Source organism: Podarcis erhardii, assembly GCF_964252035.2.
Source record: "Podarcis erhardii genome assembly, chromosome: 5".
NCBI classification, from domain to species: Eukaryota; Metazoa; Chordata; class Lepidosauria; order Squamata; family Lacertidae; genus Podarcis; species Podarcis erhardii.
Window position 1 is genome coordinate 17,765,565 of NC_138509.1, and position 20,771 is coordinate 17,786,335.

At 42.2% G+C, this 20,771-nt stretch overlaps 1 protein-coding gene across 16 annotated transcripts in view; it reads right to left on the reverse strand.

The window, feature by feature from the left end:
- Window positions 1–20,771, reverse strand: part of KCNMA1 (potassium calcium-activated channel subfamily M alpha 1) — a 572,902-nt gene that overhangs the window by 300,794 nt on the left and 251,337 nt on the right. For 15 of the 16 annotated variants that reach the window (XM_081864220.1, XM_081864214.1, XM_081864225.1 and 12 more), the window contains exon 3: window positions 17,943–18,004. In XM_081864220.1, coding sequence (XP_081720346.1) covers window positions 17,943–18,004 — 62 coding nt within the window. Of the gene's footprint in view, window positions 1–14,819; window positions 15,056–17,919; window positions 18,005–20,771 lie in introns of those variants that run through there. The other variant, XM_081864215.1, reaches the window with a different exon arrangement.

The following is a 20,771-nucleotide window of genomic DNA, read 5'->3' on the forward strand; positions in this document are numbered from 1 at the left end:
AGGAACCACACCAGACCATTTTTAACTGTCTCAGAATCACAGGGAAACACACACTGACATCAGATGGGGCGGGAGAGGAGAAAGGACGATCTGGCAGCTGGCGTGAGTGGGAGCAAGCAGCCTTAAGGACAGTGTGCAAAACGCAGCAGTGAATGACACTTCAATTTTTTATCAGAAGCTAAGCCTTGGGAACCTTTAAAACCAGAACTGGATCTGCTGCTTTAATATTTGGTTTTCTAACCTACACACCTTATTGTGTGTCGTCGTCATCCCCCTACTACTTATGGCTGCTCCTATCACTGAAGTGAATTCAAATTAAATGCAGATGGCTCATTTGGAAGCATGGTGAGGCATCCCCACTAAACCACACAGGGAACCTAAAAACAACAACAAATCACTGGAAATAACTCTGGATGTATGTTTCTATTTCTGTAATGTTAAAAACTCAATTTTGATTTTACAGTTAATATAGTAGCAGCCACTAAGTCCTTAGTTCACAGTGTGGGGATTAAGCTTTTGAGATCTGGGTGCACACAGTAATCTTTGCAGGTAGATGAAAGCTTACATCTAAGAAATTGTTAGAAGCAGATGAAAATCCACCACAAGCCTAGTTGCAACCTACCTTTAATATAATGTAGGGGGCATGGAGCAGCTGCTCCAGAGTAAAGCTAATTTATCCAAAGGGGAGGCAGATCATGAAACAGTTTCTATGTAGTGGCACTCGTTGGAAACCTCAATGTTGCAAGCATTAGCAGCCATAGAAATAGCATTATTGGCAGGGAATTACCATAGAGCTGGCATGGTCTTATTATCCAGCAGTGCCCAGGGCACAGAGGCTAAAGTATCACCAGCTAAGTTAGTTGGGCCAAGTTTCCTGGCTCTCAGCTGGACGCTGGATTTTTCTGATTAATGAAAATGGTTAGGTAGAGAGGTTTAGGTAGCGAGGGAAGGCAATGCTGGGTTTATGGGAATAGGCTCTGGCAAAGGCAGAATACAGCAAATTTGGCAAGGCAGCAGCAGCAATGACCTGGAAGATTTCCATAAGGGTAAAGCCTTATAATGTGACCTGGTCTGGCCAACTGAGTGTCCATGGGTATCTTTTAGGTCCGTCTGTTCTTGCCATTTCCTCCTCTCACCAAAGGCCCACAAACCAAGTCCTTGCTTGGTACCATCCCTGTTTGGTTCCGGAACTGAAGTGGGTGGAGACCCAGGGTCAAAAACATAACTAGGTAGCTTATGTGGCATTTAGATACCAACCTTGATAGAAGACAAAATGGCATTAGAAATGTAATGTATTTCGTAAAAACAAAAACAAAACACCCCAAAAAGAATTGCAGTCTAAGCCTAAAAGTCAGACCTACCTACCTACCTTCCTTCCTTCCTTCCTTCCTTCCTTCCTTCCTTCCTTCCTTCCTTCCTTCCCCCTCTTCTTTTCTAATGTAACAGCTTCTGTAATCCCTACATTCACATGGCATCATATCACCCTGTGCAGCATATTTTAATTTCTATGCAAGTAATGCAAATCTACATATTAAATCTTTTCACGAAACAGTGACAGCTATTAAAACTGATGAAAGCTGGCTGTGGAGAGATGCTGAAAGATCAATACACATTCCAGCTTGCATAGGATCAAACTACTCTCTTTGTAGTTTATCAGAGACGACACTTTTCCAGAGCTGTTGATACTGAGAGTTGTTTTTCTGTGTGTGGATCAATATATAGCAATGGAATTAATGGGCTAATATTTTCTAATACAACGTTGGAAACACATACAATTGTTGACAGGAGTTGCCTCCCTCCTTGCTATCTAACCCTGAACAAGCCTGTTTTGCTTTTAAGGTATGTATATACCTCCCAAGTTTGAGAGTGCAACCTGCTTCACGTAGGGTTTTTCTCAATACAGATTAGATGTCACTTCAGGGTAGGTCTGGTAGGGAGAAAATAGGCACGAAAATATAAATAACATAACTGGGGGTGGACATGTCCCCATTTTCTTGTTTTGGTCACACAGGAAAGTGTGTCATATGAAATAACCCTCTTGTTAGAGCTGCCATTGAAATTTTGAAGAAATAATAATAATAATAATAATCCCAAGTTTGGAAACAGGTGAAACATTCGAGAAATTGCAAGGCAGACTGAAAAATAAGAAGACAATGAAGATTCTTCCTAAAACCTGCAGCGTATGTAGGGAAATCCATATATTCTTCAGCCTTTACCAGATTTGTCTGAAGTGAACTCAAATTGCATTGGGAGGTTTCCATTTTGAGGGAGGACACCCCCCCCAATAAAAATAAATAATCAGAATGACTTACTGAAATTCCTCAGTTAAGGGGCAAGGTCACTCAGTTTCGTAAAACGGGGGATTGAATTATCTGAGGAACACTAGCACAAAACTTATTGCAAGTCCTCTCATCATTCTGGTGAATAACAACTTCAGCTACTCTGCTTATAAGCTGTTTTGCAAAGCCTTCTTGCTGCCTTCAATATGTAGCTGTGATGAGAACACCTTAGCCAGTGAAACCCACTTGTCTGGTCAGATCTGTTGAGATTGAGACTGAAAAGCAATTTCTTACTATAAAAATCATTTATGAAGGCAGCCTGTCTCAAATAATTCCATTTCCATCGCTTAACTGAGGAGAAAAAAAGTGACACTTGACGGGAGGAAATCCACAATGTGACCACTGTGGGTCATTCATCTCGCACAAAGATTTTAGCACAGCACAAAGACTTAGGACATTGTAATGGGTTGGAGGAGGCGGGGAAACACTATAAATCACATTTTTCCTTAATGGAAGTCATTCCTTTCAAAGAAGGTGAAAGTCTTAACCAAGTGGAAGTTCTCATTTAAGCTGATAAATGGAAGCAATGCAGCTTGAAGCCTTTCCCAGTTTCTGCTAACCAATGTGCCCCACTCATAAATGAAAGATTAGTGAAAATTAAGGTGGATGGAAGTCTTTCTAACATCCCTGATGTCTCAGCCCCAAATTAGACAGACTAATGGGCAGTCACATTCCATGTGCACATGCCTTCCCCATTCACACAGACAGCAGGGCATGCAGGCCTAAATTTTTTGGCATCAAAGGCAAGGCTTCCCAAACTTTGGTCTCCAGCTGGTTTTTTTTACTACAGTTCCCATCATCCCTGACCACTGGTCCTGCTAGCTAGGGATGATGGGAGTTGTAAACCAACATCAGTTGCAGACCCAAGTTTTGGAAATACTGATCTAAGGGAATGTGCAGATAACAGGAGTGGACCCCTCTCCTGCCTTGCCTCCCCAGAGTCTGTTCCTGGACTCCCCCACCCCAAGCTTTGCTTCAATATGAAGTCTCTGGATAGGACTTCCGCCTGGTCACAACAGAGGCATTCCTTCTGTTTCCCACGTTGCCAGCTCCCAAATACAACTCAGTCTCTCCTGTTCCAATCGTAGCACCTGAGCTCAGTGACTCTGCTGTACCTGAGAACGCATCCCTCCCTGCGTACTGTTTTAAGTGCAGCTGCCCACGGCTCTCTCTTGGGTCACCTCACACATCACTGAAGAATGCATTAATAAATATCATAACTAAAATGGAACCATTAACTACCGTATTTTTCACTCTATAAGACACACCAGACCACAAGACTGGAGGAGGAAAACAAGAAAAAAAAATTCTGAATCTCAGAAGCCAGAACAGCAAGAGGGATCGCTGCGCAGTGAAAACAGCAATCCCTCTTGCTGTTCTGGCTTCTGGGATAGCTGAGCAGCCTGCATTTGCTCCATAAGACACACACACACATTTCCCCTTACTTCTTAGGAGGGAAAAAGTGAGTCTTATAGAGCAAAAAATACGGTACTCAAACTGCAAAAGAGCAAAAATACCGTAAATTTCGCTCTATAACACACAGATTTTTTCTCCTAAAAAGTATGGGGAAATGTCTGTGCGTGTTATTGAGTGAATGTGTGGTCCCTGGAGCTGACTCGCCGGAGCGCAGGGGCAAAAATAGGCAAAAATCAGGCAAAAATAAGATTGGGCGGTCGGGCGGAGGGAAGGCGGAAGCTGCTGCTTTCCTGCATTCTGCCTCAGGGTCTTACTGCCCACCCGCTTCTGTTGCTGCGTTTGCTCAAACTCAACAAAGAGCAGGGAATCCCCTGCCCTCCTGGCAAGCAGAGGGTTAAGGAAAGGATCGAGTCCTTCCTTCTAATTCTTTCCTAGTCACACTGCGTGCAGGCTCCAGCCCACCACCTCCTCCTCTCCGTGCTCTAGGGACTCGCAGGTGGGAGAGAGAGAGAGAGGGCTGGCTTGGGGGGGGGGACTTTTGCCTTCCTTTCCACCCCCCCACCCCGTTAAACTCCTCCCCTGCATTCTTAGCCAGCTGCTTCTCCGCACACCCCTCTTGTGCTTCTTGTCCCTTCTGTGTTTTTCCTTCCCTCCCCATTTAAAACGTGGTGACGGTGACAAAGCATGGATCCACATGGATCCTCAGGATTTTTGCATTGGGTCACCCCAAATTCACCATCAGATCACATTACATGTCCATGGCTACAGTCTGTACCAAAAAAATCACACACCCACTGTTGCCTGGAGCTGCAATGGTGCAAAAACGTGGTTACAAAGCATGGATCCACAGGATCTTTGCACTGGGTCACCCCAAATTCACCATCAGATAACATAGCATGTCCATGGCTACAGCCTGCACCAAAAAAATCACGCACCCACTGTGGCCTGGGGCCACAATGGTGCAAAAACGTGGTTACAAAGCACGGATCCACATGGATCCTCAGGATTTTTGCATTGGGTCACCCCAAATTCACCATCAGATCACATAGCATGTCCATGGCTACAGCCTGCACCAAAAAAATCACACACCCACTGTTGCCTGGGGCTGCAATGGTGCAAAAACGTGGTTACAAAGCATGGATCCACAGGGATTCTCAGGATCTTTGCATTGGGTCACCCCAAATTCACCATCAGATCACATAGCATGTCCATGGCTACAGCCTGCACCAAAAAAATCACACACCCACTGTTGCCTGGGGCTGCAATGGTGCAAAAACGTGGTTACAAAGCATGGATCCACAGGGATTCTCAGGATCTTTGCATTGGGTCACCCCAAATTCACCATCAGATCACATAGCATGTCCATGGCTACAGCCTGCAACAAAAAAATCACGCACCCACTGTTGCCTGGGGCTGCAATGGTGCAAAAACGTGGTTACAAAGCATGGATCCACAGGGATTCTCAGGATCTTTGCATTGGGTCACCCAAATTCACCATCAGATCACATAGCATGTCCATGGCTACAGCCTGCACCAAAAAAATCACACACCCACTGTTGCCTGGGGCTGCAATGGTGCAAAAACGTGGTTACAAAGCATGGATCCACAGGGATTCTCAGGATCTTTGCATTGGGTCACCCCAAATTCACCATCAGATCACATAGCATGTCCATGGCTACAGCCTGCAACAAAAAAATCACGCACCCACTGTTGCCTGGGGCTGCAATGGTGCAAAAACGTGGTTACAAAGCATGGATCCACAGGGATTCTCAGGATCTTTGCATTGGGTCACCCCAAATTCACCATCAATCACATAGCATGTCCATGGCTACAGCCTGCAACAAAAAAATCACGCACCCACTGTTGCCTGGGGCTGCAATGGTGCAAAAACGTGGTTACAAAGCATGGATCCTCAGGGATTCTCAGGATTTTTGCATTGGATCACCCCAAATTCACCATCAGATCACATGTCTGTGGCCACAGCATGAAGCCCAAAAATGATACATCCACTGTTTCATTCAGAATGTTTTTTCCCTTGTTTTCCTCCTCTAAAAACGATGTGCGTGTTATGGTCAGGTGCGTGTTATAGAGCGAAAAATACGGTAGATCATTTTTTAAAAGTAAAGATCAGAGTTCTCTAATAATTTTGCTTCTTCTACTACTGAATAATCACCAACATCGCCATCTTATTCTCATGCTCCCTTAGGAGTGTATTTTATTTTTTTATGCAGATGCAAAGGGGCCTTTAATATTAATGGGAGCACCACATGTTCATTAGGAAGTGAATAATAGGCTCAGGGGTTTTTTATAGCATCAATACTGTTACAGGACATGTAGATTATACCAACAGATTTATTGCCCTTTTAGTCAAATAAACTGCAAAGCATGCCTAATAAACAACCTACTGGCTCAACTCCATTCACACCATGCAATATATTTCAAAAGCTGCAAAACCACATTTTTAATTACCTTGACCTCACCCAGCTTTTCTCCCAAAACCCCCTAAATTGTCTTTTGAAAGAGAGTAGCACTTGGCACACAGGAGCAATGGACACTAAGAGAGCATGTTGGACTTGGCAAGGAGTTTTGTTTCCCTCTGCCAAAAGAGGAGGAAGTGTAAGAATACTTACCTAAGTGCTGAGTGTTAATAGCTCTCACTGTGAAAGTTCTCTCTTTCCTCCTATCAATTTACTTGATAACCTCCCTGTTTATTTGGGGCACAGCCTGTTTGACTAGCTGCAGAGTACTTGCCATAAGCACGTGTGACACAAAAGCACGATATACTATTTCTTACAAGGGATGTGTGAAAATTGCCCCTTTCTCTCCATGGAGCTTTCTTCTTTTCTACCCTTTTGGTCTTGGCTACTGCCCACAGTGTCCTTGTGTATAGGAGCAGACAGCATAAATAAGCTGTATGTTCAGAAATGTATCCAAATGTGGATGCCGCCCATTACTTCCAATGGGATCCATATTCAAATGCACACCCCCATTCATAAGCTAGCTTGCTTAAGTGTCTGCATTGATATATTTCCCCTTCCCCCACTGATAAAATCAGACATGAGAGGGGTTCAGGCTTGTTGTCCACACCTGGAAGAACAATATCAAATCTGCGTATTATTGCAGCACCCCTAATTCACACAGTTTTTCTTAATGGGTACCTTATGCAGCAAGGCACATCCATATATCGTTCATCATTCCCAACCATTGACCTTTCTGGGTAGTGTTGTTGGGAGTTGTAGTCTTCTGGAACGTTGCTACAGATATTTGTTCAACTGCCATTCAGAAAGAAGCCAAACAGTTCTTGTTAAAAGCAAGTTTCTTTGGGTGCAACAACACACAGGGCTGCTTGCAAAAGCAGCATGCCTTTGTTGAATTTTCACCTTCTCCTTTTGAATTGGGTAGAATCTTTTACAGTATACTGTGGGGAAGTAGGCAGAAGTCTGTATATTGTGGGTACTATACCATACTGGGGGGGGGGGACGACATGTGATGCTCCAGAGGTTATGGGAACCCAGCTGTCAATATCCCAGTGGCTGGGGCTAATGGGGAATGGAGTTTAATGGCATACCGAGGGCCACAGGATTCCCATCTCCATGTTATATAGAAGAAAGAAAAGACCAAGCAAAGGTTTTGCTCATGTGATGAGCAAAATCCAGTTAAACCTGAAATGGTCCACAATGAAATTATAGAATGCCAAAGCAGGAAATCCCTTTTGCCTAAATATAAAAGAGAGAGAAGTTTTCCCACCATGTTTCTCAGCAGCTTACACATGAAGTTAAAAAGCAAAATCAGCTAGATACTCATTAGGGTGCTTCATGTCTGCATTTGCAATGTTTAGGTGATGAATTATTACCGCTTTTCCCTCTGTTGAGAGAAGTGCATTTTATAACGAAATTAAGATAGGCATCTAATTAAGCAGGGTATTCGTATGACTGTCCAAACCAGGGGACACATCAAGTTAGAAAGGGAAATGGATTTTAAATAGAAGTAATTGGAGACTCGTTCCTAAAGGTACTATTCAAGGTTTCTACTTTCTCAGATTTTAATGATGCACCTGAATGCCTGAACAGAAAACACAATAAGGTCACCGGGATCTGCCTCAGTTTTAATGTGCAGTTCAAAAAAAGGGCCTTTGCACAAACGGAGCCTTGGTGTCACATTGCATTTCCCGCAGTAAAACATTTGGGATTAAAACATCAGGCTCCAAAAAGGCATGTGAAAACTTGTTTTTTAATTTATTAGAAATTTTGAAGTGTTAGCTAGGATAGAGACACTTTTCCATTTAAGTCCTGGAAATAGCTGACCTGAAATTTAAACAATAATGTTTAGCAACAGGCTTTCTTTACCTAAACTGCTTTATGCCCATTAGTCTATGTCTCCCATGTGTTCCACTGACAACCTGCGAAGAGTTATATTAATATGCTGAGAGTTACATAAATTATTATTTAGTTCCGGGATATAATGTGACAAGGATAGTTGCACAGCACAACAATGGATGCAATCTACGCAAAAATATGTAACTTGAAAGTGTGTTGACTTCAAGGGATGCATAGCTGTTTGGAGATATTTCTATGCTGAGATTAGTCTCTAAATTCTACCCTGCCCAAGGGTGAATGACCCATGGTTTATGAACTTCGAGGGTACTGCTCCTTATTTATTTATTTATACAGATGTTTATACCCTGCCCTTCTAGTGTTAATTGCACCACTCAAGGTGGCTAACTCTATTAAAACCAATAGTAAAATACAACAACGCTACGAAAACACAACACAATAAAAACAGGTGCAGCAGAGGCATTGGATAATAAAATTATCTATCAGATGAACAAAAAGCCTGCCTAAAACAAAATCAGGGTTGCTGTATGTATGGCAAATATTGTAAGAGAAGCAGGCAACCGAGCCTTGCTCCACGATTCAGGCAAGGCCACAGTGAAGCCCCTTCTCTCATCTTCCCCAACAGAGTCTTCACTGAAGAAAGAACATGGAGAAGGACCTCTTCACCCTATTTTTAGGCAGCAAACATGCTGGCTTGTGAGGAGGTGATTTTCAAGGTATTCTGGACTTAAGCCAGTCAGGGTTTTAAAAATTATCACCATGTCTGATCTTGATGGGGCTGTGGGACTCGTGACAATAACCCTCTGAGCAAGCTGGTATCTGGCTTTCCATCTACTGTCTTGAAAACATGCTTCACCATTCGATATCAGGGCTGGGCAGAGAGAACCTGATTATGTATTAAACATTATTTCAATACCTTCTGGCATGATTGTTCACCTCAAACAGGAGAATGATCGTCTCCCCACCCCAATTGAATTCATTTAGACTTTAAATTCCCCAATGTATTTTGAACAAGATTGTTTGCTTATAAAGGACACTGCCTTTATTACATAATAACATGTAGCCAGTATTGAAAGCCATATAATCGTAATAGCCACATTCAGTTTTCCTGTTGAACATGCAAAACCTATTCAGTCTTAATTATGACATTAAAAGGGAGTTCTAACATATGGTGCTCCTTAAAGGCTTTTGCATATATTGTATTTTTATAGCATTTAGCCCTGGGCTGCTGCCATCTGTCCCCAAGTCAGCTTCAAGGTAGTTTGAAGATATGCAGTAGGAATTGTCCTACATGGAAAGATAAGTATAGAGTAGATCACAGATGCCTTTTTGGTTGGGCAGTTGTGCTGCTGGAGTAGCAACCTTCTGAAGGTAGAACAACATTCTTATGCATGTCGTGCAGAGATGGTGGAATTAGTAGGTGAGCAGGAAGGGGGAGGGATTTTCCCTACAGTTCCTACTCCACAAGCTTTTACCACCAGCTTGTTCACAGTCATTCAAAGTCAGCTATGGCAGGGTGGGGGGAAAGAAATGGAAACTCTGGCACAAAACATATTTGCAAGGAAGGAGCAATGAGTGGGGAAAGGGCAAAGTATTCCTCGGCCTGCTCAACAAATGTCCTCTGCAAATGTTCTCACATTACTGTTACGAAGGGACAGAGATAGAAAAGCTCTCTCTCTCTTGCTCTCACACATGCATGCATACATACCGTATGTATTTTCCCAGCTCATGATTTTTATTTTGTATTAGCAAATCAGTTTGACTTGGGGTGGCAGTTTCTGGGTTTCCTGGGTTAGAATTTCAATAGCTAACATAACTGATAAATTATATTTATTTAAATGTACTGCGTTTTGCCCACTGTCTATCTTTAGCCACCAAAGCAGTAGTTTTAGAATTGCCTCGAATCATGAACAACAGCAAAGAGAGAGAGGCTCCCTTCAGACTTCCAACCATAATGCGGCAAAGTTGGTGCTATGACTCCATCAGTGGTGACAAATGCATCAAAAATGGAATGGGTGTCCTTGCTGTGGGGAAGTCTATTTTTAACTAGAGATGACTCATTAACTACTGGGGTCTCCCAAAAGCTACATCTGTCAAATTGTCACGGGGGAGGGGGGAGAGCGGGAAATAAGCAAGGTGACGTTTGCTGAAAGCTGATAATGGGGATGTGATTATTTTTTGCTTTGTCACATTGAAAGGCAGTGATCCTTGCAAATCCTCCTGTTTTGACAAATGGTTTGTCACAGAAAATTTGCTTTGCAAAAGCCACCCCATCCTTCTGAAATCACCCAGGCTTATTTTACAGTTTGCACTGCACCAATTTTATGTGTAAAGAAGTATGCCACTAATTCTGTGTGCATAACTAAATCATTTCCCGTGGGGGAGGAAATGAATAAGGAAGGCTTGTGAAGGCACTCTTAGAACCAAAATGCAAGATTCCAAATAAGAAAATGTTGAGGAGAAAGGAGTTGCAAAAAGTATCAGACATGATAGGCTTCAGATGTGCTTAGAAATAGAGCAGTGTTTCTTGTTTTGGGATGCATCGTCCCAGCAGCACAGAAACTCAAAGAAAACAACACGTATCTCTGAGTGCCAGTCCTTAGGCAGTTAAAATGACTCCATCATTCACAAGAACAGCAAGCTTGAGGGAACCACAGGGTTTGCAAAACTACAAAAATAAGTTTAGAGATGATCCCAAAAACATCTAAATTAGGACTGGCCATGTGCTCATTGGGTAACGAACACTTATTAAATATGGGGGATATGCCCCTCTCTCTGGGATGGGGAGTCTGTGGCCCTCCATATGCTGCTGGTCTGCAACTTCAATCAGCTCTCACCACTGGTCATACTGACTGGGGCTGATGGGAGCTGGAGTCAAATAACACCTGGTGGTCACAGGTTCCACATTCCTGGTATAAAAGTAAAAAGAACACAATACTGTAAAAAAAACAAAAACAAAACAAAACAAAACAAAACACTGGAGATAACATACGTAGCATAAATCAGTCAAAGTCAAATGCTACGTGATGTTTTAATAGGATACCCAGATGTAATATAAAGCACTGTACTTTTGCAACAAAAACATAAATGGCAAAAGAATAGGATTGGTTCTTGCTGGCCGAGGTCACTGGGCCATCTACGAACACATGTAACTTTTTACAATAACCTGTAAGATGTGCTGAAAAGACATATGATACTTCTAATCAGCAGTAGGATCAGATTCTGTACCATGCATAACCTGGCTTTGACCTGAGCAACGCCATAGGAAGGTAAACAAAAGGAAGGAAAGACTTCAACAATGAGCCTTGGAAAGGATGGATGAATTTCTTAAACACTCAAAAGATTCCTTGAGACAGCCACTGATAAAAATATGTATTTTAAAGCAAAGAAACAAAAAAAGGAAAAGCCCTTCCAAAATAATTTTAACCCGTAATGAAATGGAGCTGCAGCTTCCACTATTTCACAATTAGTAGTGCAAATCAGAAGAAGCCACCTAGTACTCAGCATCAATCAAAGGGGCCAACAAGCATGAATATGTACCAGTCAAGATAGCTCTAAGCCTTATTTTCCATGCCTGTGGTTGCAACCTGAGAAAACAGGTTAGCTGACTTGCCTTCCATGGGCAGAAACCTCTGCTGTCATTGGACAAGAAGACTGTCACATTCTGTGATACTTCATAATTTTTTGCCTTTTCATTGGCGGGTGATACTTTTGTACCACATGAGACCACATAGGTGGAATCTACATACGTTAAAAACTTTGTGGAAATTGTTTTTGTTTTTTTTATTGTTTTGAAAAATGCATTGAATTAGCTATAGCTCACTGTTGCCATCTACTGTCACAATTGTATATTGCACTTTGCAACACACTCAAAACATTTTATTTGCAGTCCATGGTTTTCATGCTGTTTATTAAACATGACCAAGTGTTTGCAACATACTTATTAATTATCACATCTTCCATTCTTCTGCACAAGAGTCTATTGGTCATGATTGTTTTCATTTTCCATTATTGTTTTCATTTTCCATTACGGGTGCTCTTCTTTATTGGCTTTTCTGCTTTTTCCTGGCTTTTTCTCTCCCTTCTTGTTGACTTTCCATACTTTAGTTTTTCACCCATCAAAAATGTAGACTTGATAAAATGAAATTTTTGGCATGACTTTACAAAACAGCAGACTTCACTGGGAATTTTAATAGGATAATATTTCACTCACTTTGATTGTACACCGGCCTAATAGACCTCTGCACAGCCCTTAATGTGAGAAATCGAGCTGGACTGTCTCCCTCCAGGGTGCTGAGCACAGTGTTTCTGTGTTGCTAGTGATGGCAATTCCCCACCCCCCCAAAAAAGGAAAGGGTGTGTAGATACCAATAGCAACTTAGCTTGACATTCTTCAAGATGGCTCCCCCCCCCCCCTTAATATGAGCTTTCATTCACTGTACTCTTATTTTCAGAAGGTGAAAAGCAAGACTAGGAGCGGATGTAAAGCACTGAGTAAGAAACCCATATAAAGTTCAAGCTATCCCAGGGGCATCTCTTATTATTAGGAAAGTTCCTTATCTGAAGGAGGGGAAATTAAATGCTTTAATCAAAGAGTTTCTGAAACCCCACAGGCTAGCGCTCCCAAAGCAAGCAGGCTCTTCAAAACAATTCAGTTATCAGCAATAACTCTGCTGTACTACAAAGCAACACCCGGAGCTTCTGGTGCAATCGGCAGTGGATTCGGCCAGAATCCCAACAAGAGATGAATCCATATCATTTTACAAAAGTGGTTTGTTGAAAATGGAGTTAGACATGCTGCCCGCACAGGAGTAGTCTACCCTTTCATGACACAAGCCAACTGGCCAACCGGCCTGCCATCCTGTTTTCTGGAGGTTTGATGAGTTTCTACTGGACCATCACATCTAATTTGGACCTAAAAGGAATCTTTAGGTGCAAACCCTTCACTGCTGTGTGATCTTATCAAATTGCACACATAAATTGTCAGCCCAGCAGCAATTCATGAAGCCAGGTGGCACAGCCAAAATGCTTCTAACAAACCTCCTACCCTGTGTCTTGATTTGAGTCTAGCTGCTGCCACTGGGAACAGAGCAAACACTCACTCCAAAATGGGAGATAGTGAGGCTAAACTTGTCTGGCCAGTGCCCCGCATAAAACAAGTGTGTGTCCTGGAACACAAACACACACAATTCTTCTGCAGTGCAATGGTGCCTTGTGATAAACATTCAGGGGCTTCTCGGCAGATGAGTAAAACAGGGGGGAAAGAATTTCTGTCGGTGAAGAAGCTGAATTCCATGCCGAGGGACATTCAGAAAGGAAGTGAAAATAAAACTGCCAATATCGTAACACCACCACAAATCAATGGCGCAACCACACTTGGAATAAGGTGTTCATTTCTATCGTAGAGCTGAGAAGGCTTCAGCAAAGGCAACTGGAATGATAATGAGGCTGAATCAACTCCCATATTAGGAAAGGTTAGGGATTTGTTATTTTAGAACAAAAATGGGTGTAAAAGAAAACATGGTAAGAGGTGTATAAATTTAGGCATCGTGGAGAAAGTGGATTTAAAAAAAAAAAATCTCCCTCTCTCATAATACCAGATCCCGGGGTCATACAATGAAGATGAACGTTGGCAGATTCAGGGCAGTCAAAACGAAGTACAGTGGTGCCTCGCAAGACAAAATTAATCCGTTCCGCGAGTCTCTTCGTCTTGCAGTTTTTTCGTCTTGCGAAGCACGGCTATTAGCGGCTTAGCGGCTATTAACGGCTTAGCGGCTATTAACAGCTTAGCGGCTTAGCGGCTTTAAGAAAAAGGAAACAAACTCGCAAGAACTCAGCCCATAGGGAAATTCGTCTTGCGGAACGACTCAAAAAACGGAAAACTCTTTCGTCTTGCGCGTTTTCCGTCTTGCGAGGCATTCGTCTTGCGAGGTACCACTGTATATCTTTACACAGCAATGGCTGGACCATGGAATTCCCTCCCATGGCATATAGCAATGGCCACCAACTTGGATAGTGTTAGAAGGGGTTTAGACAAATTCATGGAGAATTAGGCTATTGGATACTTTGGGAAATAGGATGTTGGGCTGGACGGGCCATTGATGTGACCCAGCAGGGCTGTTCTTATGTTTGTATGAGCTGCAGCCCTTCTCCAAAGGGCCCCACACCACCTGCCCACAGCAATCGTCTTTGGCATCCACAGTGTGAGAACATATTTTGCAACATGCTATGGAGGCTGCCTTTCTGCAGCAGCCTTAAGAGGATGGACCAGCAGCCCCCGCATCCTGAGCATTGGGGATGCCCACCTGCCTGGTTTTCCACAGCCAAAATGATTATTATTATTATGATTTAGGCACTCTGCTCTCCGCTCTGAGCAAGCCCCGGGAACAGTAAATTTGGAATAGCTGAACCTCATGTTGTGCTTCTTTCCATTCAAAAGCGTCAGATAACACAACAACAGAAAGTGACTAAAGATTTTAGAAAAATGTAATGAGGTGCAAAAAAAGGGGGGGATTGGAAACGGGGGGGGGGGAATATGAGGGATCTAAATAATCCCAGGAGTGTAAAAACTGAAAATGATGTGAATGTATAAGAATACTGTTTAAAAAGTGAAAATAAAATGCTTTTTTAAAAAGTGACTAAACATTAACATTGTTCGAAAGAAAGTAGCTGTAGTTCACAATAGCTCTGACATAAAAAATGAACAATAGTCAGGAAAAAGGCAAGTACATTTTCCTACAGAAGTGCAATTTTATTTAGTCATAGGAGACTTCCCCTCCTGCCACACATAGGCCTGCTGCAGAATCAGCCAGACCCAAGGTAGCTAATGAGGTCCTGGGTTCAGCATGTTTCCAACCTTCTATCTTTCTCCCCTTCCCATGTGTGTCAATGAGATGGGAGTCTTTGGAATTGCCACTAGTGTTTGCCACTTCTGCATCTGCCCATACTCAGAAAGGGGTTTTTGGTCTTGGAATGCTCATTTATGGATTAAATCTGCATATTAGGTGGTTGTGACATTCCAGTGTTATAAGAGAATTCCCTTATCCTGCCCACGGAATGGTATGGATATAATTTCACCACTATTCCATTCCAGTCACAATTCTGCTCTTCCCATATCTAACTAATGCCTGATCTTTCATGGCACAGCTAAACCAGTGGTCAGCCTAGCCTCATGCTCCATAGTGGTGGTGGGGAAACCCCATAGCTAATTACATACCTTCAAGTTACTTTTTTTTTTTTTTAATGTTGACGTGCCTTCTTTTGGAGGGGGATTTTTTTTTTGCATATGTTGTAGACATGTTCACATTTTTTGGTGTTGTTTTTTTTTTTCTTGGCGCCACCCCCACCCTTTGAACTCACTGACTTTTGCTTCATTTGTCCACACTTGATGAATCCTGTGGGCTGTGGTGACCAACATCAGTCTGTTGCTGATGTCACTATACATCTGACATGATGACATAACAGACAAATATTCAAATCAGGTAGGTTGCCACAGCCAATAGAATAAAGCGGCAGCAAGGACAGATGCAGTTGAGCACAGCAAGGAGGGAGAAGAAAGGAGGCCTCAAGCTAAGCAAGAGGGTGTTGTTGTTTTAGCCCAACAACAGAGTTTTGCCTTTTGGGGGAACTCCCAAACAACTGATTTCCAGCTCACGTCAAGATGCCAAGTATGAAAGGCAAGTATTTTGGGAGAGGGTACAGTGGTGCCTCGCAAGACGAAATTAATCCGTTCCGTGAGGCTCTTCGTATAGCGGTTTTTTCGTCTTGCGAAGCAAGCCCATTGACAGTTTAGCGGATTAGCGCTATTAGCGGTTTAGCGGCTTTTAGCAGATCAGCTGATAAGCGGCTTATCAGTGGATCAGCTGATAAGCGGCTTAGGGCTTAGGAAAAGGGGGGGGAGGGAAAAAACCCCGCAGGAACTCGCAAGACATTTTCGTCTTGCGAAGCAAGCCCATAGGGAAATTTGTTTTGCGAAGCGCCTCCAAAACGGAAAACCCTTTCGTCTAGCAGGTTTTCCGTCTTGCGAGGCGTTCGTCTTGCGGGGCACCACTGTAATTTGTTCAACTGCATTGAATGTGCTGCTTTCGAAATGAAAACCAGATCACAAAATATTTGATGCAATGCAAGGGCTACATAGAGGGGTGCTGTATTGCTCTGGGAGAACACTACGAGGCATGATGCTGTGGAGGTGCCATGGCTTTTGCACCTAATTCCCCCTGCTTTTTGCCTTGCACAGCAGACGGCAGGGTATCAAACCACATCTGGAAAATACATGTGCACACCCTGTCAGACACACACACACAGACATCCGCACATTATAGGGCAACCAATCCTAACTCTCTGACAAATACTTCCATATGAGAGGCATGTATGCAACATGTTTGTTACATTTACATCTCAGGCGTGAACCTACAAAACAATGGGCATGATCCAACCAAACTGAAGCAGTAATACTGAGTTCAATGGAAGAACCAGCCACCTTCTTCAGTCTCTCCCATTGAAGTCAAAACACTTGGAGCTGCTTTGCTTTCGGTGGATTGTGTGTGAAGCAAGCAAAACTAAGAGTAATATTTGGTGCACACAATCATCTGGAACAGCCTTCCCCAACCAGGTACCCTCCAGATATTTTGGACTCCAACTTCTGTCATAGAATTGGAGATCCTCAATCATAGGCTGTGCTAGCTGGGGTAGATCTAGGGACTTTTAGTTGAGAACGTTAGGAGGACATCAAGTTTGGGAAGGTTGTTCCGGGCAAACACCATAGCCATGCTAGGTCATCTTGCAGGTGGGACTACAGATGTGATTATTAACTAGATCAAAGATAAATTATAATCATATAATTGTACATAAAGACACAGTGCTCCTTTTGAGTTACTGTACTAAAGAAAGGCACTGTGATGAAACAGTGACACTTTCTGAAACACATTTACAGTATTATCCTACTTGATTGACATCAATGGAGATTGCTAACCATAAAATAAAATGTTATATTGTTTTCAGGATTCTGCATTCCACAAGAGACAGGAAAAACAACAACATGGCAGAATTCATCCATTGACTTTTAGGTTCTATTAGCAATACCAGAGTAGTTATTGCGGTATGTGGTTTGGCCTGACAATGCCAACACAGTATCTAGTTTGGTTTCGATAATGCCCACAGTGTGCCGCTGATACTACAAATGGCTGTGTCCTTCCCACTCATGTCAGTTGAACTTGCCTTGTGTTGCGATGTCACAGTGTTCCACATTCCTGGCTCCTACTCGGCATCATTAACTGCCAATGGCAGTAAAATGTGGAATGTTATAACATCACAATATGATGGAAGTTCTACTAGGTAGTGCAGAGGAGGAGGGATTAGTTGCAATGGTGGCATTCCTGAGTTGTAGCCATGCATTTACCCAGAATGTCTAATTTGGTCCACGGTACATACAATTATTTTAATTCTTACAAATCTAATTTTCCATGAGGTCCCCTCTCCTCCTGTCTTATGCCATGCTATACTCATTTTTTTTAAAAAAAGTGTGTGAATAGATATTTAACCTGCTGACTGTAAGAATAAAATGTGTCTACATTCCTCATATTCTGAAAACAGGAATTATTTCTCTCTCACCCCACAGGAAAACATGGGGAAAAAAATATGGCAAAAATTACATAAGACCTTCCCCCATTCTCTTTGAAACTTAAGCCTGGGAGACTGTGTCATGTGTTAGTGTTTTCCCCCCTTTCTCTTATTGTATGCAGGTGATGAGTACTGTACAAAGCTTTGAGCTGAAGTAGATGAATGGAGCAATACAAAGTCTCATAATTGCTTTGGGGAGGGCGGAAGGGAACAGGAAATGTATTAAAATACTCACTTTGACGAATCTATGAAGTATATTACAAGAGCACCAATACTAAGAGCGAAGACTAAGACAACCTGCAAAAGTGAAGAAAAAGAAAATGCAATCACTTTAAGGGCTACAGCTGAGGCATTCATTATTCAAACAAACAGGAATGAGAAAACAGTGCAAGAAATTTCATGGTTCCATTTTAATTGCCTTATGCTTTACCAGAAATAGGAATCATGCTTGCAGCGCTTGACAAAACTGGGGACAATGCTGGAAATGTATACAACCAGAGCTTGCCAAAGATATCTGTGGGCCTGAGGAAGAAAATCCAGGTGGCATCCACTAGTGGTAATATAATAATAAACACGATAATGGACGATTTACTGTCCTTTAATGGTGTCCTAACACTTGCAACCTAAGGCAGTCTACCACGCCCTAATATGAATCATACAGACATCCCCTATGTTCATGTGATCTGGGGTTTTGTTCTAGGCCGTATCTTCTCAGAAAGTGAAGCCTTTTGGTCCCTGGGGTATGGTGCTCTCAGAAACATGACCACAACTGCAGAATACATTTTTCACTAAGACCTGTCAAAGCACCTCGCTGCTCTGTTTAATCCACCTTGGGAAAACCTCTTTGTTGACAACAGGACGTTTAAACATTTTGAGAGAGGATTCCCAAGTAAGGCTTGTATGCCATTTTGTGGCCTATTGGATTATGAGCAGAATACAACAGGGTATGACAGGTCGCGGGCAGAACCTTGTGGGGTAAATAAGAAACAACAATGTTATTTGTGAGTAATTGTCTAAGTGACCAATCCACACTATTTCATAAAATACAGTAAAGACCTGAAGTATGTAGGATAAGTTTCACTCTGTTCATAAAACAGGCAGCTATAAATTGCTTTTTATGGTCCTTACTTCCTAGAGAGAGTAGTGGTCAGCTACACTTTTTGTTTTTCATTATGTTCACAATAATATAATGTCAAAGGCAATTATACAAATAAAGCTTCATACAAACGGTTTCTTTGTGGTTTCACATTTATCCAGCACATTTACTATCACGGACAGATTTTACTACAGACAAAACATAAGCATGATCACCTGTGGGTTTGAGACTCTGGCACCTGCTAAAAACATTCCTGTTCAGACAAGCCTACCTAGGTGCTTAGAAGGATTGAGGTAATTTTAATCTGTTTTCATTTTTGGACTTTTGTATGTTTTGAAGTAGGGCTGTGGTTTTTTTTCTTGATTTTGCTGTTTCATCTTTTTGTAAACTGCTTTGAGGACTTTTATAACCAAGCGGTGTATAAATTTCATTAAATAAAAAATAAACTAAGAATTTTGAAAACGTATATGCTTTTGTGTGCACGCACACACACACAATATATACATTAATCAATATACCACAGGCAGAGCTGCTAAATTATTTGCACAACTGAGTAAAAGAAAAGTACAGGATACTGGTCTGTAATCTATTGCTGGATGCAAGAAGGCTGTAGCTAAAGATTTAACTCCCCATTGGGTAGAAGTGGGATTAAAAAACTGTTTTAGTAGAGGAAGGCAGCAAAAATATGTGGGATTTGATGATAATGAGCTAAAAACTGCTTGGTAATAACAGAGGTATGATTATAGAATATTCAAAGTGGAGAACAGAAAAGCCACAGGGGAAATGTTTTGTTTATAACAACATATGCTCAACCAGTGGATTTAAAATCAATTATAAAAATGAATATGCTCTGTCTCTCTCACTAGCCTATATCCTTTGCCCAGTCGCATACCCTCAGGTCGAAGCACCCAAAGGCCTGGAACATGAGTGTCCATCTTGCATGTCTCTTGCCTTGCTGATATCTTTAAATTGTCCACTTCTACCAGTGGTGTAGAGATATCATCATATGGAATTGCCAGTTTCTCAAGCCAGAGCGTGTCTTGAATTGTACATGCCTCTCTCTGAAAAGGGCACATAACTCATGCGGGAGAGCAAATGCTTAGCAGACCAATGACCCCAGTTTCTCCAGATAAAAAAAATCTCAGGTAGGCAGACTTGGAAAAAAATACTCTTCTTTAAGACCTTGAAGCAATGCTGCCAGTCAAAGCAGAGAATGCATGACAAACTTAATGGACTGTGGTTTAAGGCAGCTCCTTACAGTTTATATATCTCACAGACGTCAGAGCCAATTTGACAGCTGCGTACATCTCTGCCATTTGTCTGCTGCTGAGACTGAGAAGCACACATAGCTTTGCCTTAGACTAAAAAAAATCAATACTTTATGCGTGGCGGGGGTGGGTCGGGTAGGGAACGGAAATCAAACCCAAAAGGAAATACTGTCCAGGGTCATTAAAAATCGCAAAGGCCTTGTGAATCTTTGCAACAAGCCCCCCTTTTAATGCAAGATACCTGAAACAGTGTGAGGAGAAGCAAATGAGTTTACAAAGGCTTAAAAAGAATCCTATCTGAAACAAATATTTCCACTCGACTCCCTAAATCAATTAGTTGGATTTATATAACTGCTTAGCCAAATCAACCACTTAGGAAAGTAACTCAGTCAGATGTGCATTTTCTATTTTGCTTAATTGACCCGAACAAATAAAATGCTTAAAATCAAATGTTTTGGCTTTTTTCTTCTCCCTACAGAAATCTCTCAGAATTACAAATGAACCAGTAAAGGATTTAGGGGACCTAGTGCAAATAGGAAGAGGGGCTTCCAGCAGAGCAGTACAGTGGTACCTCAGGTTGCGAACTTAATTCGTTCCTGAGGTCCATTCTTAACCCAAAACCGTTTTTAACCTGAGGCGCACTTTCACTAATGGGGCCTCCCGCTGCCACCGGTGCGCTATTTCTGTTCTCATCCTGAGG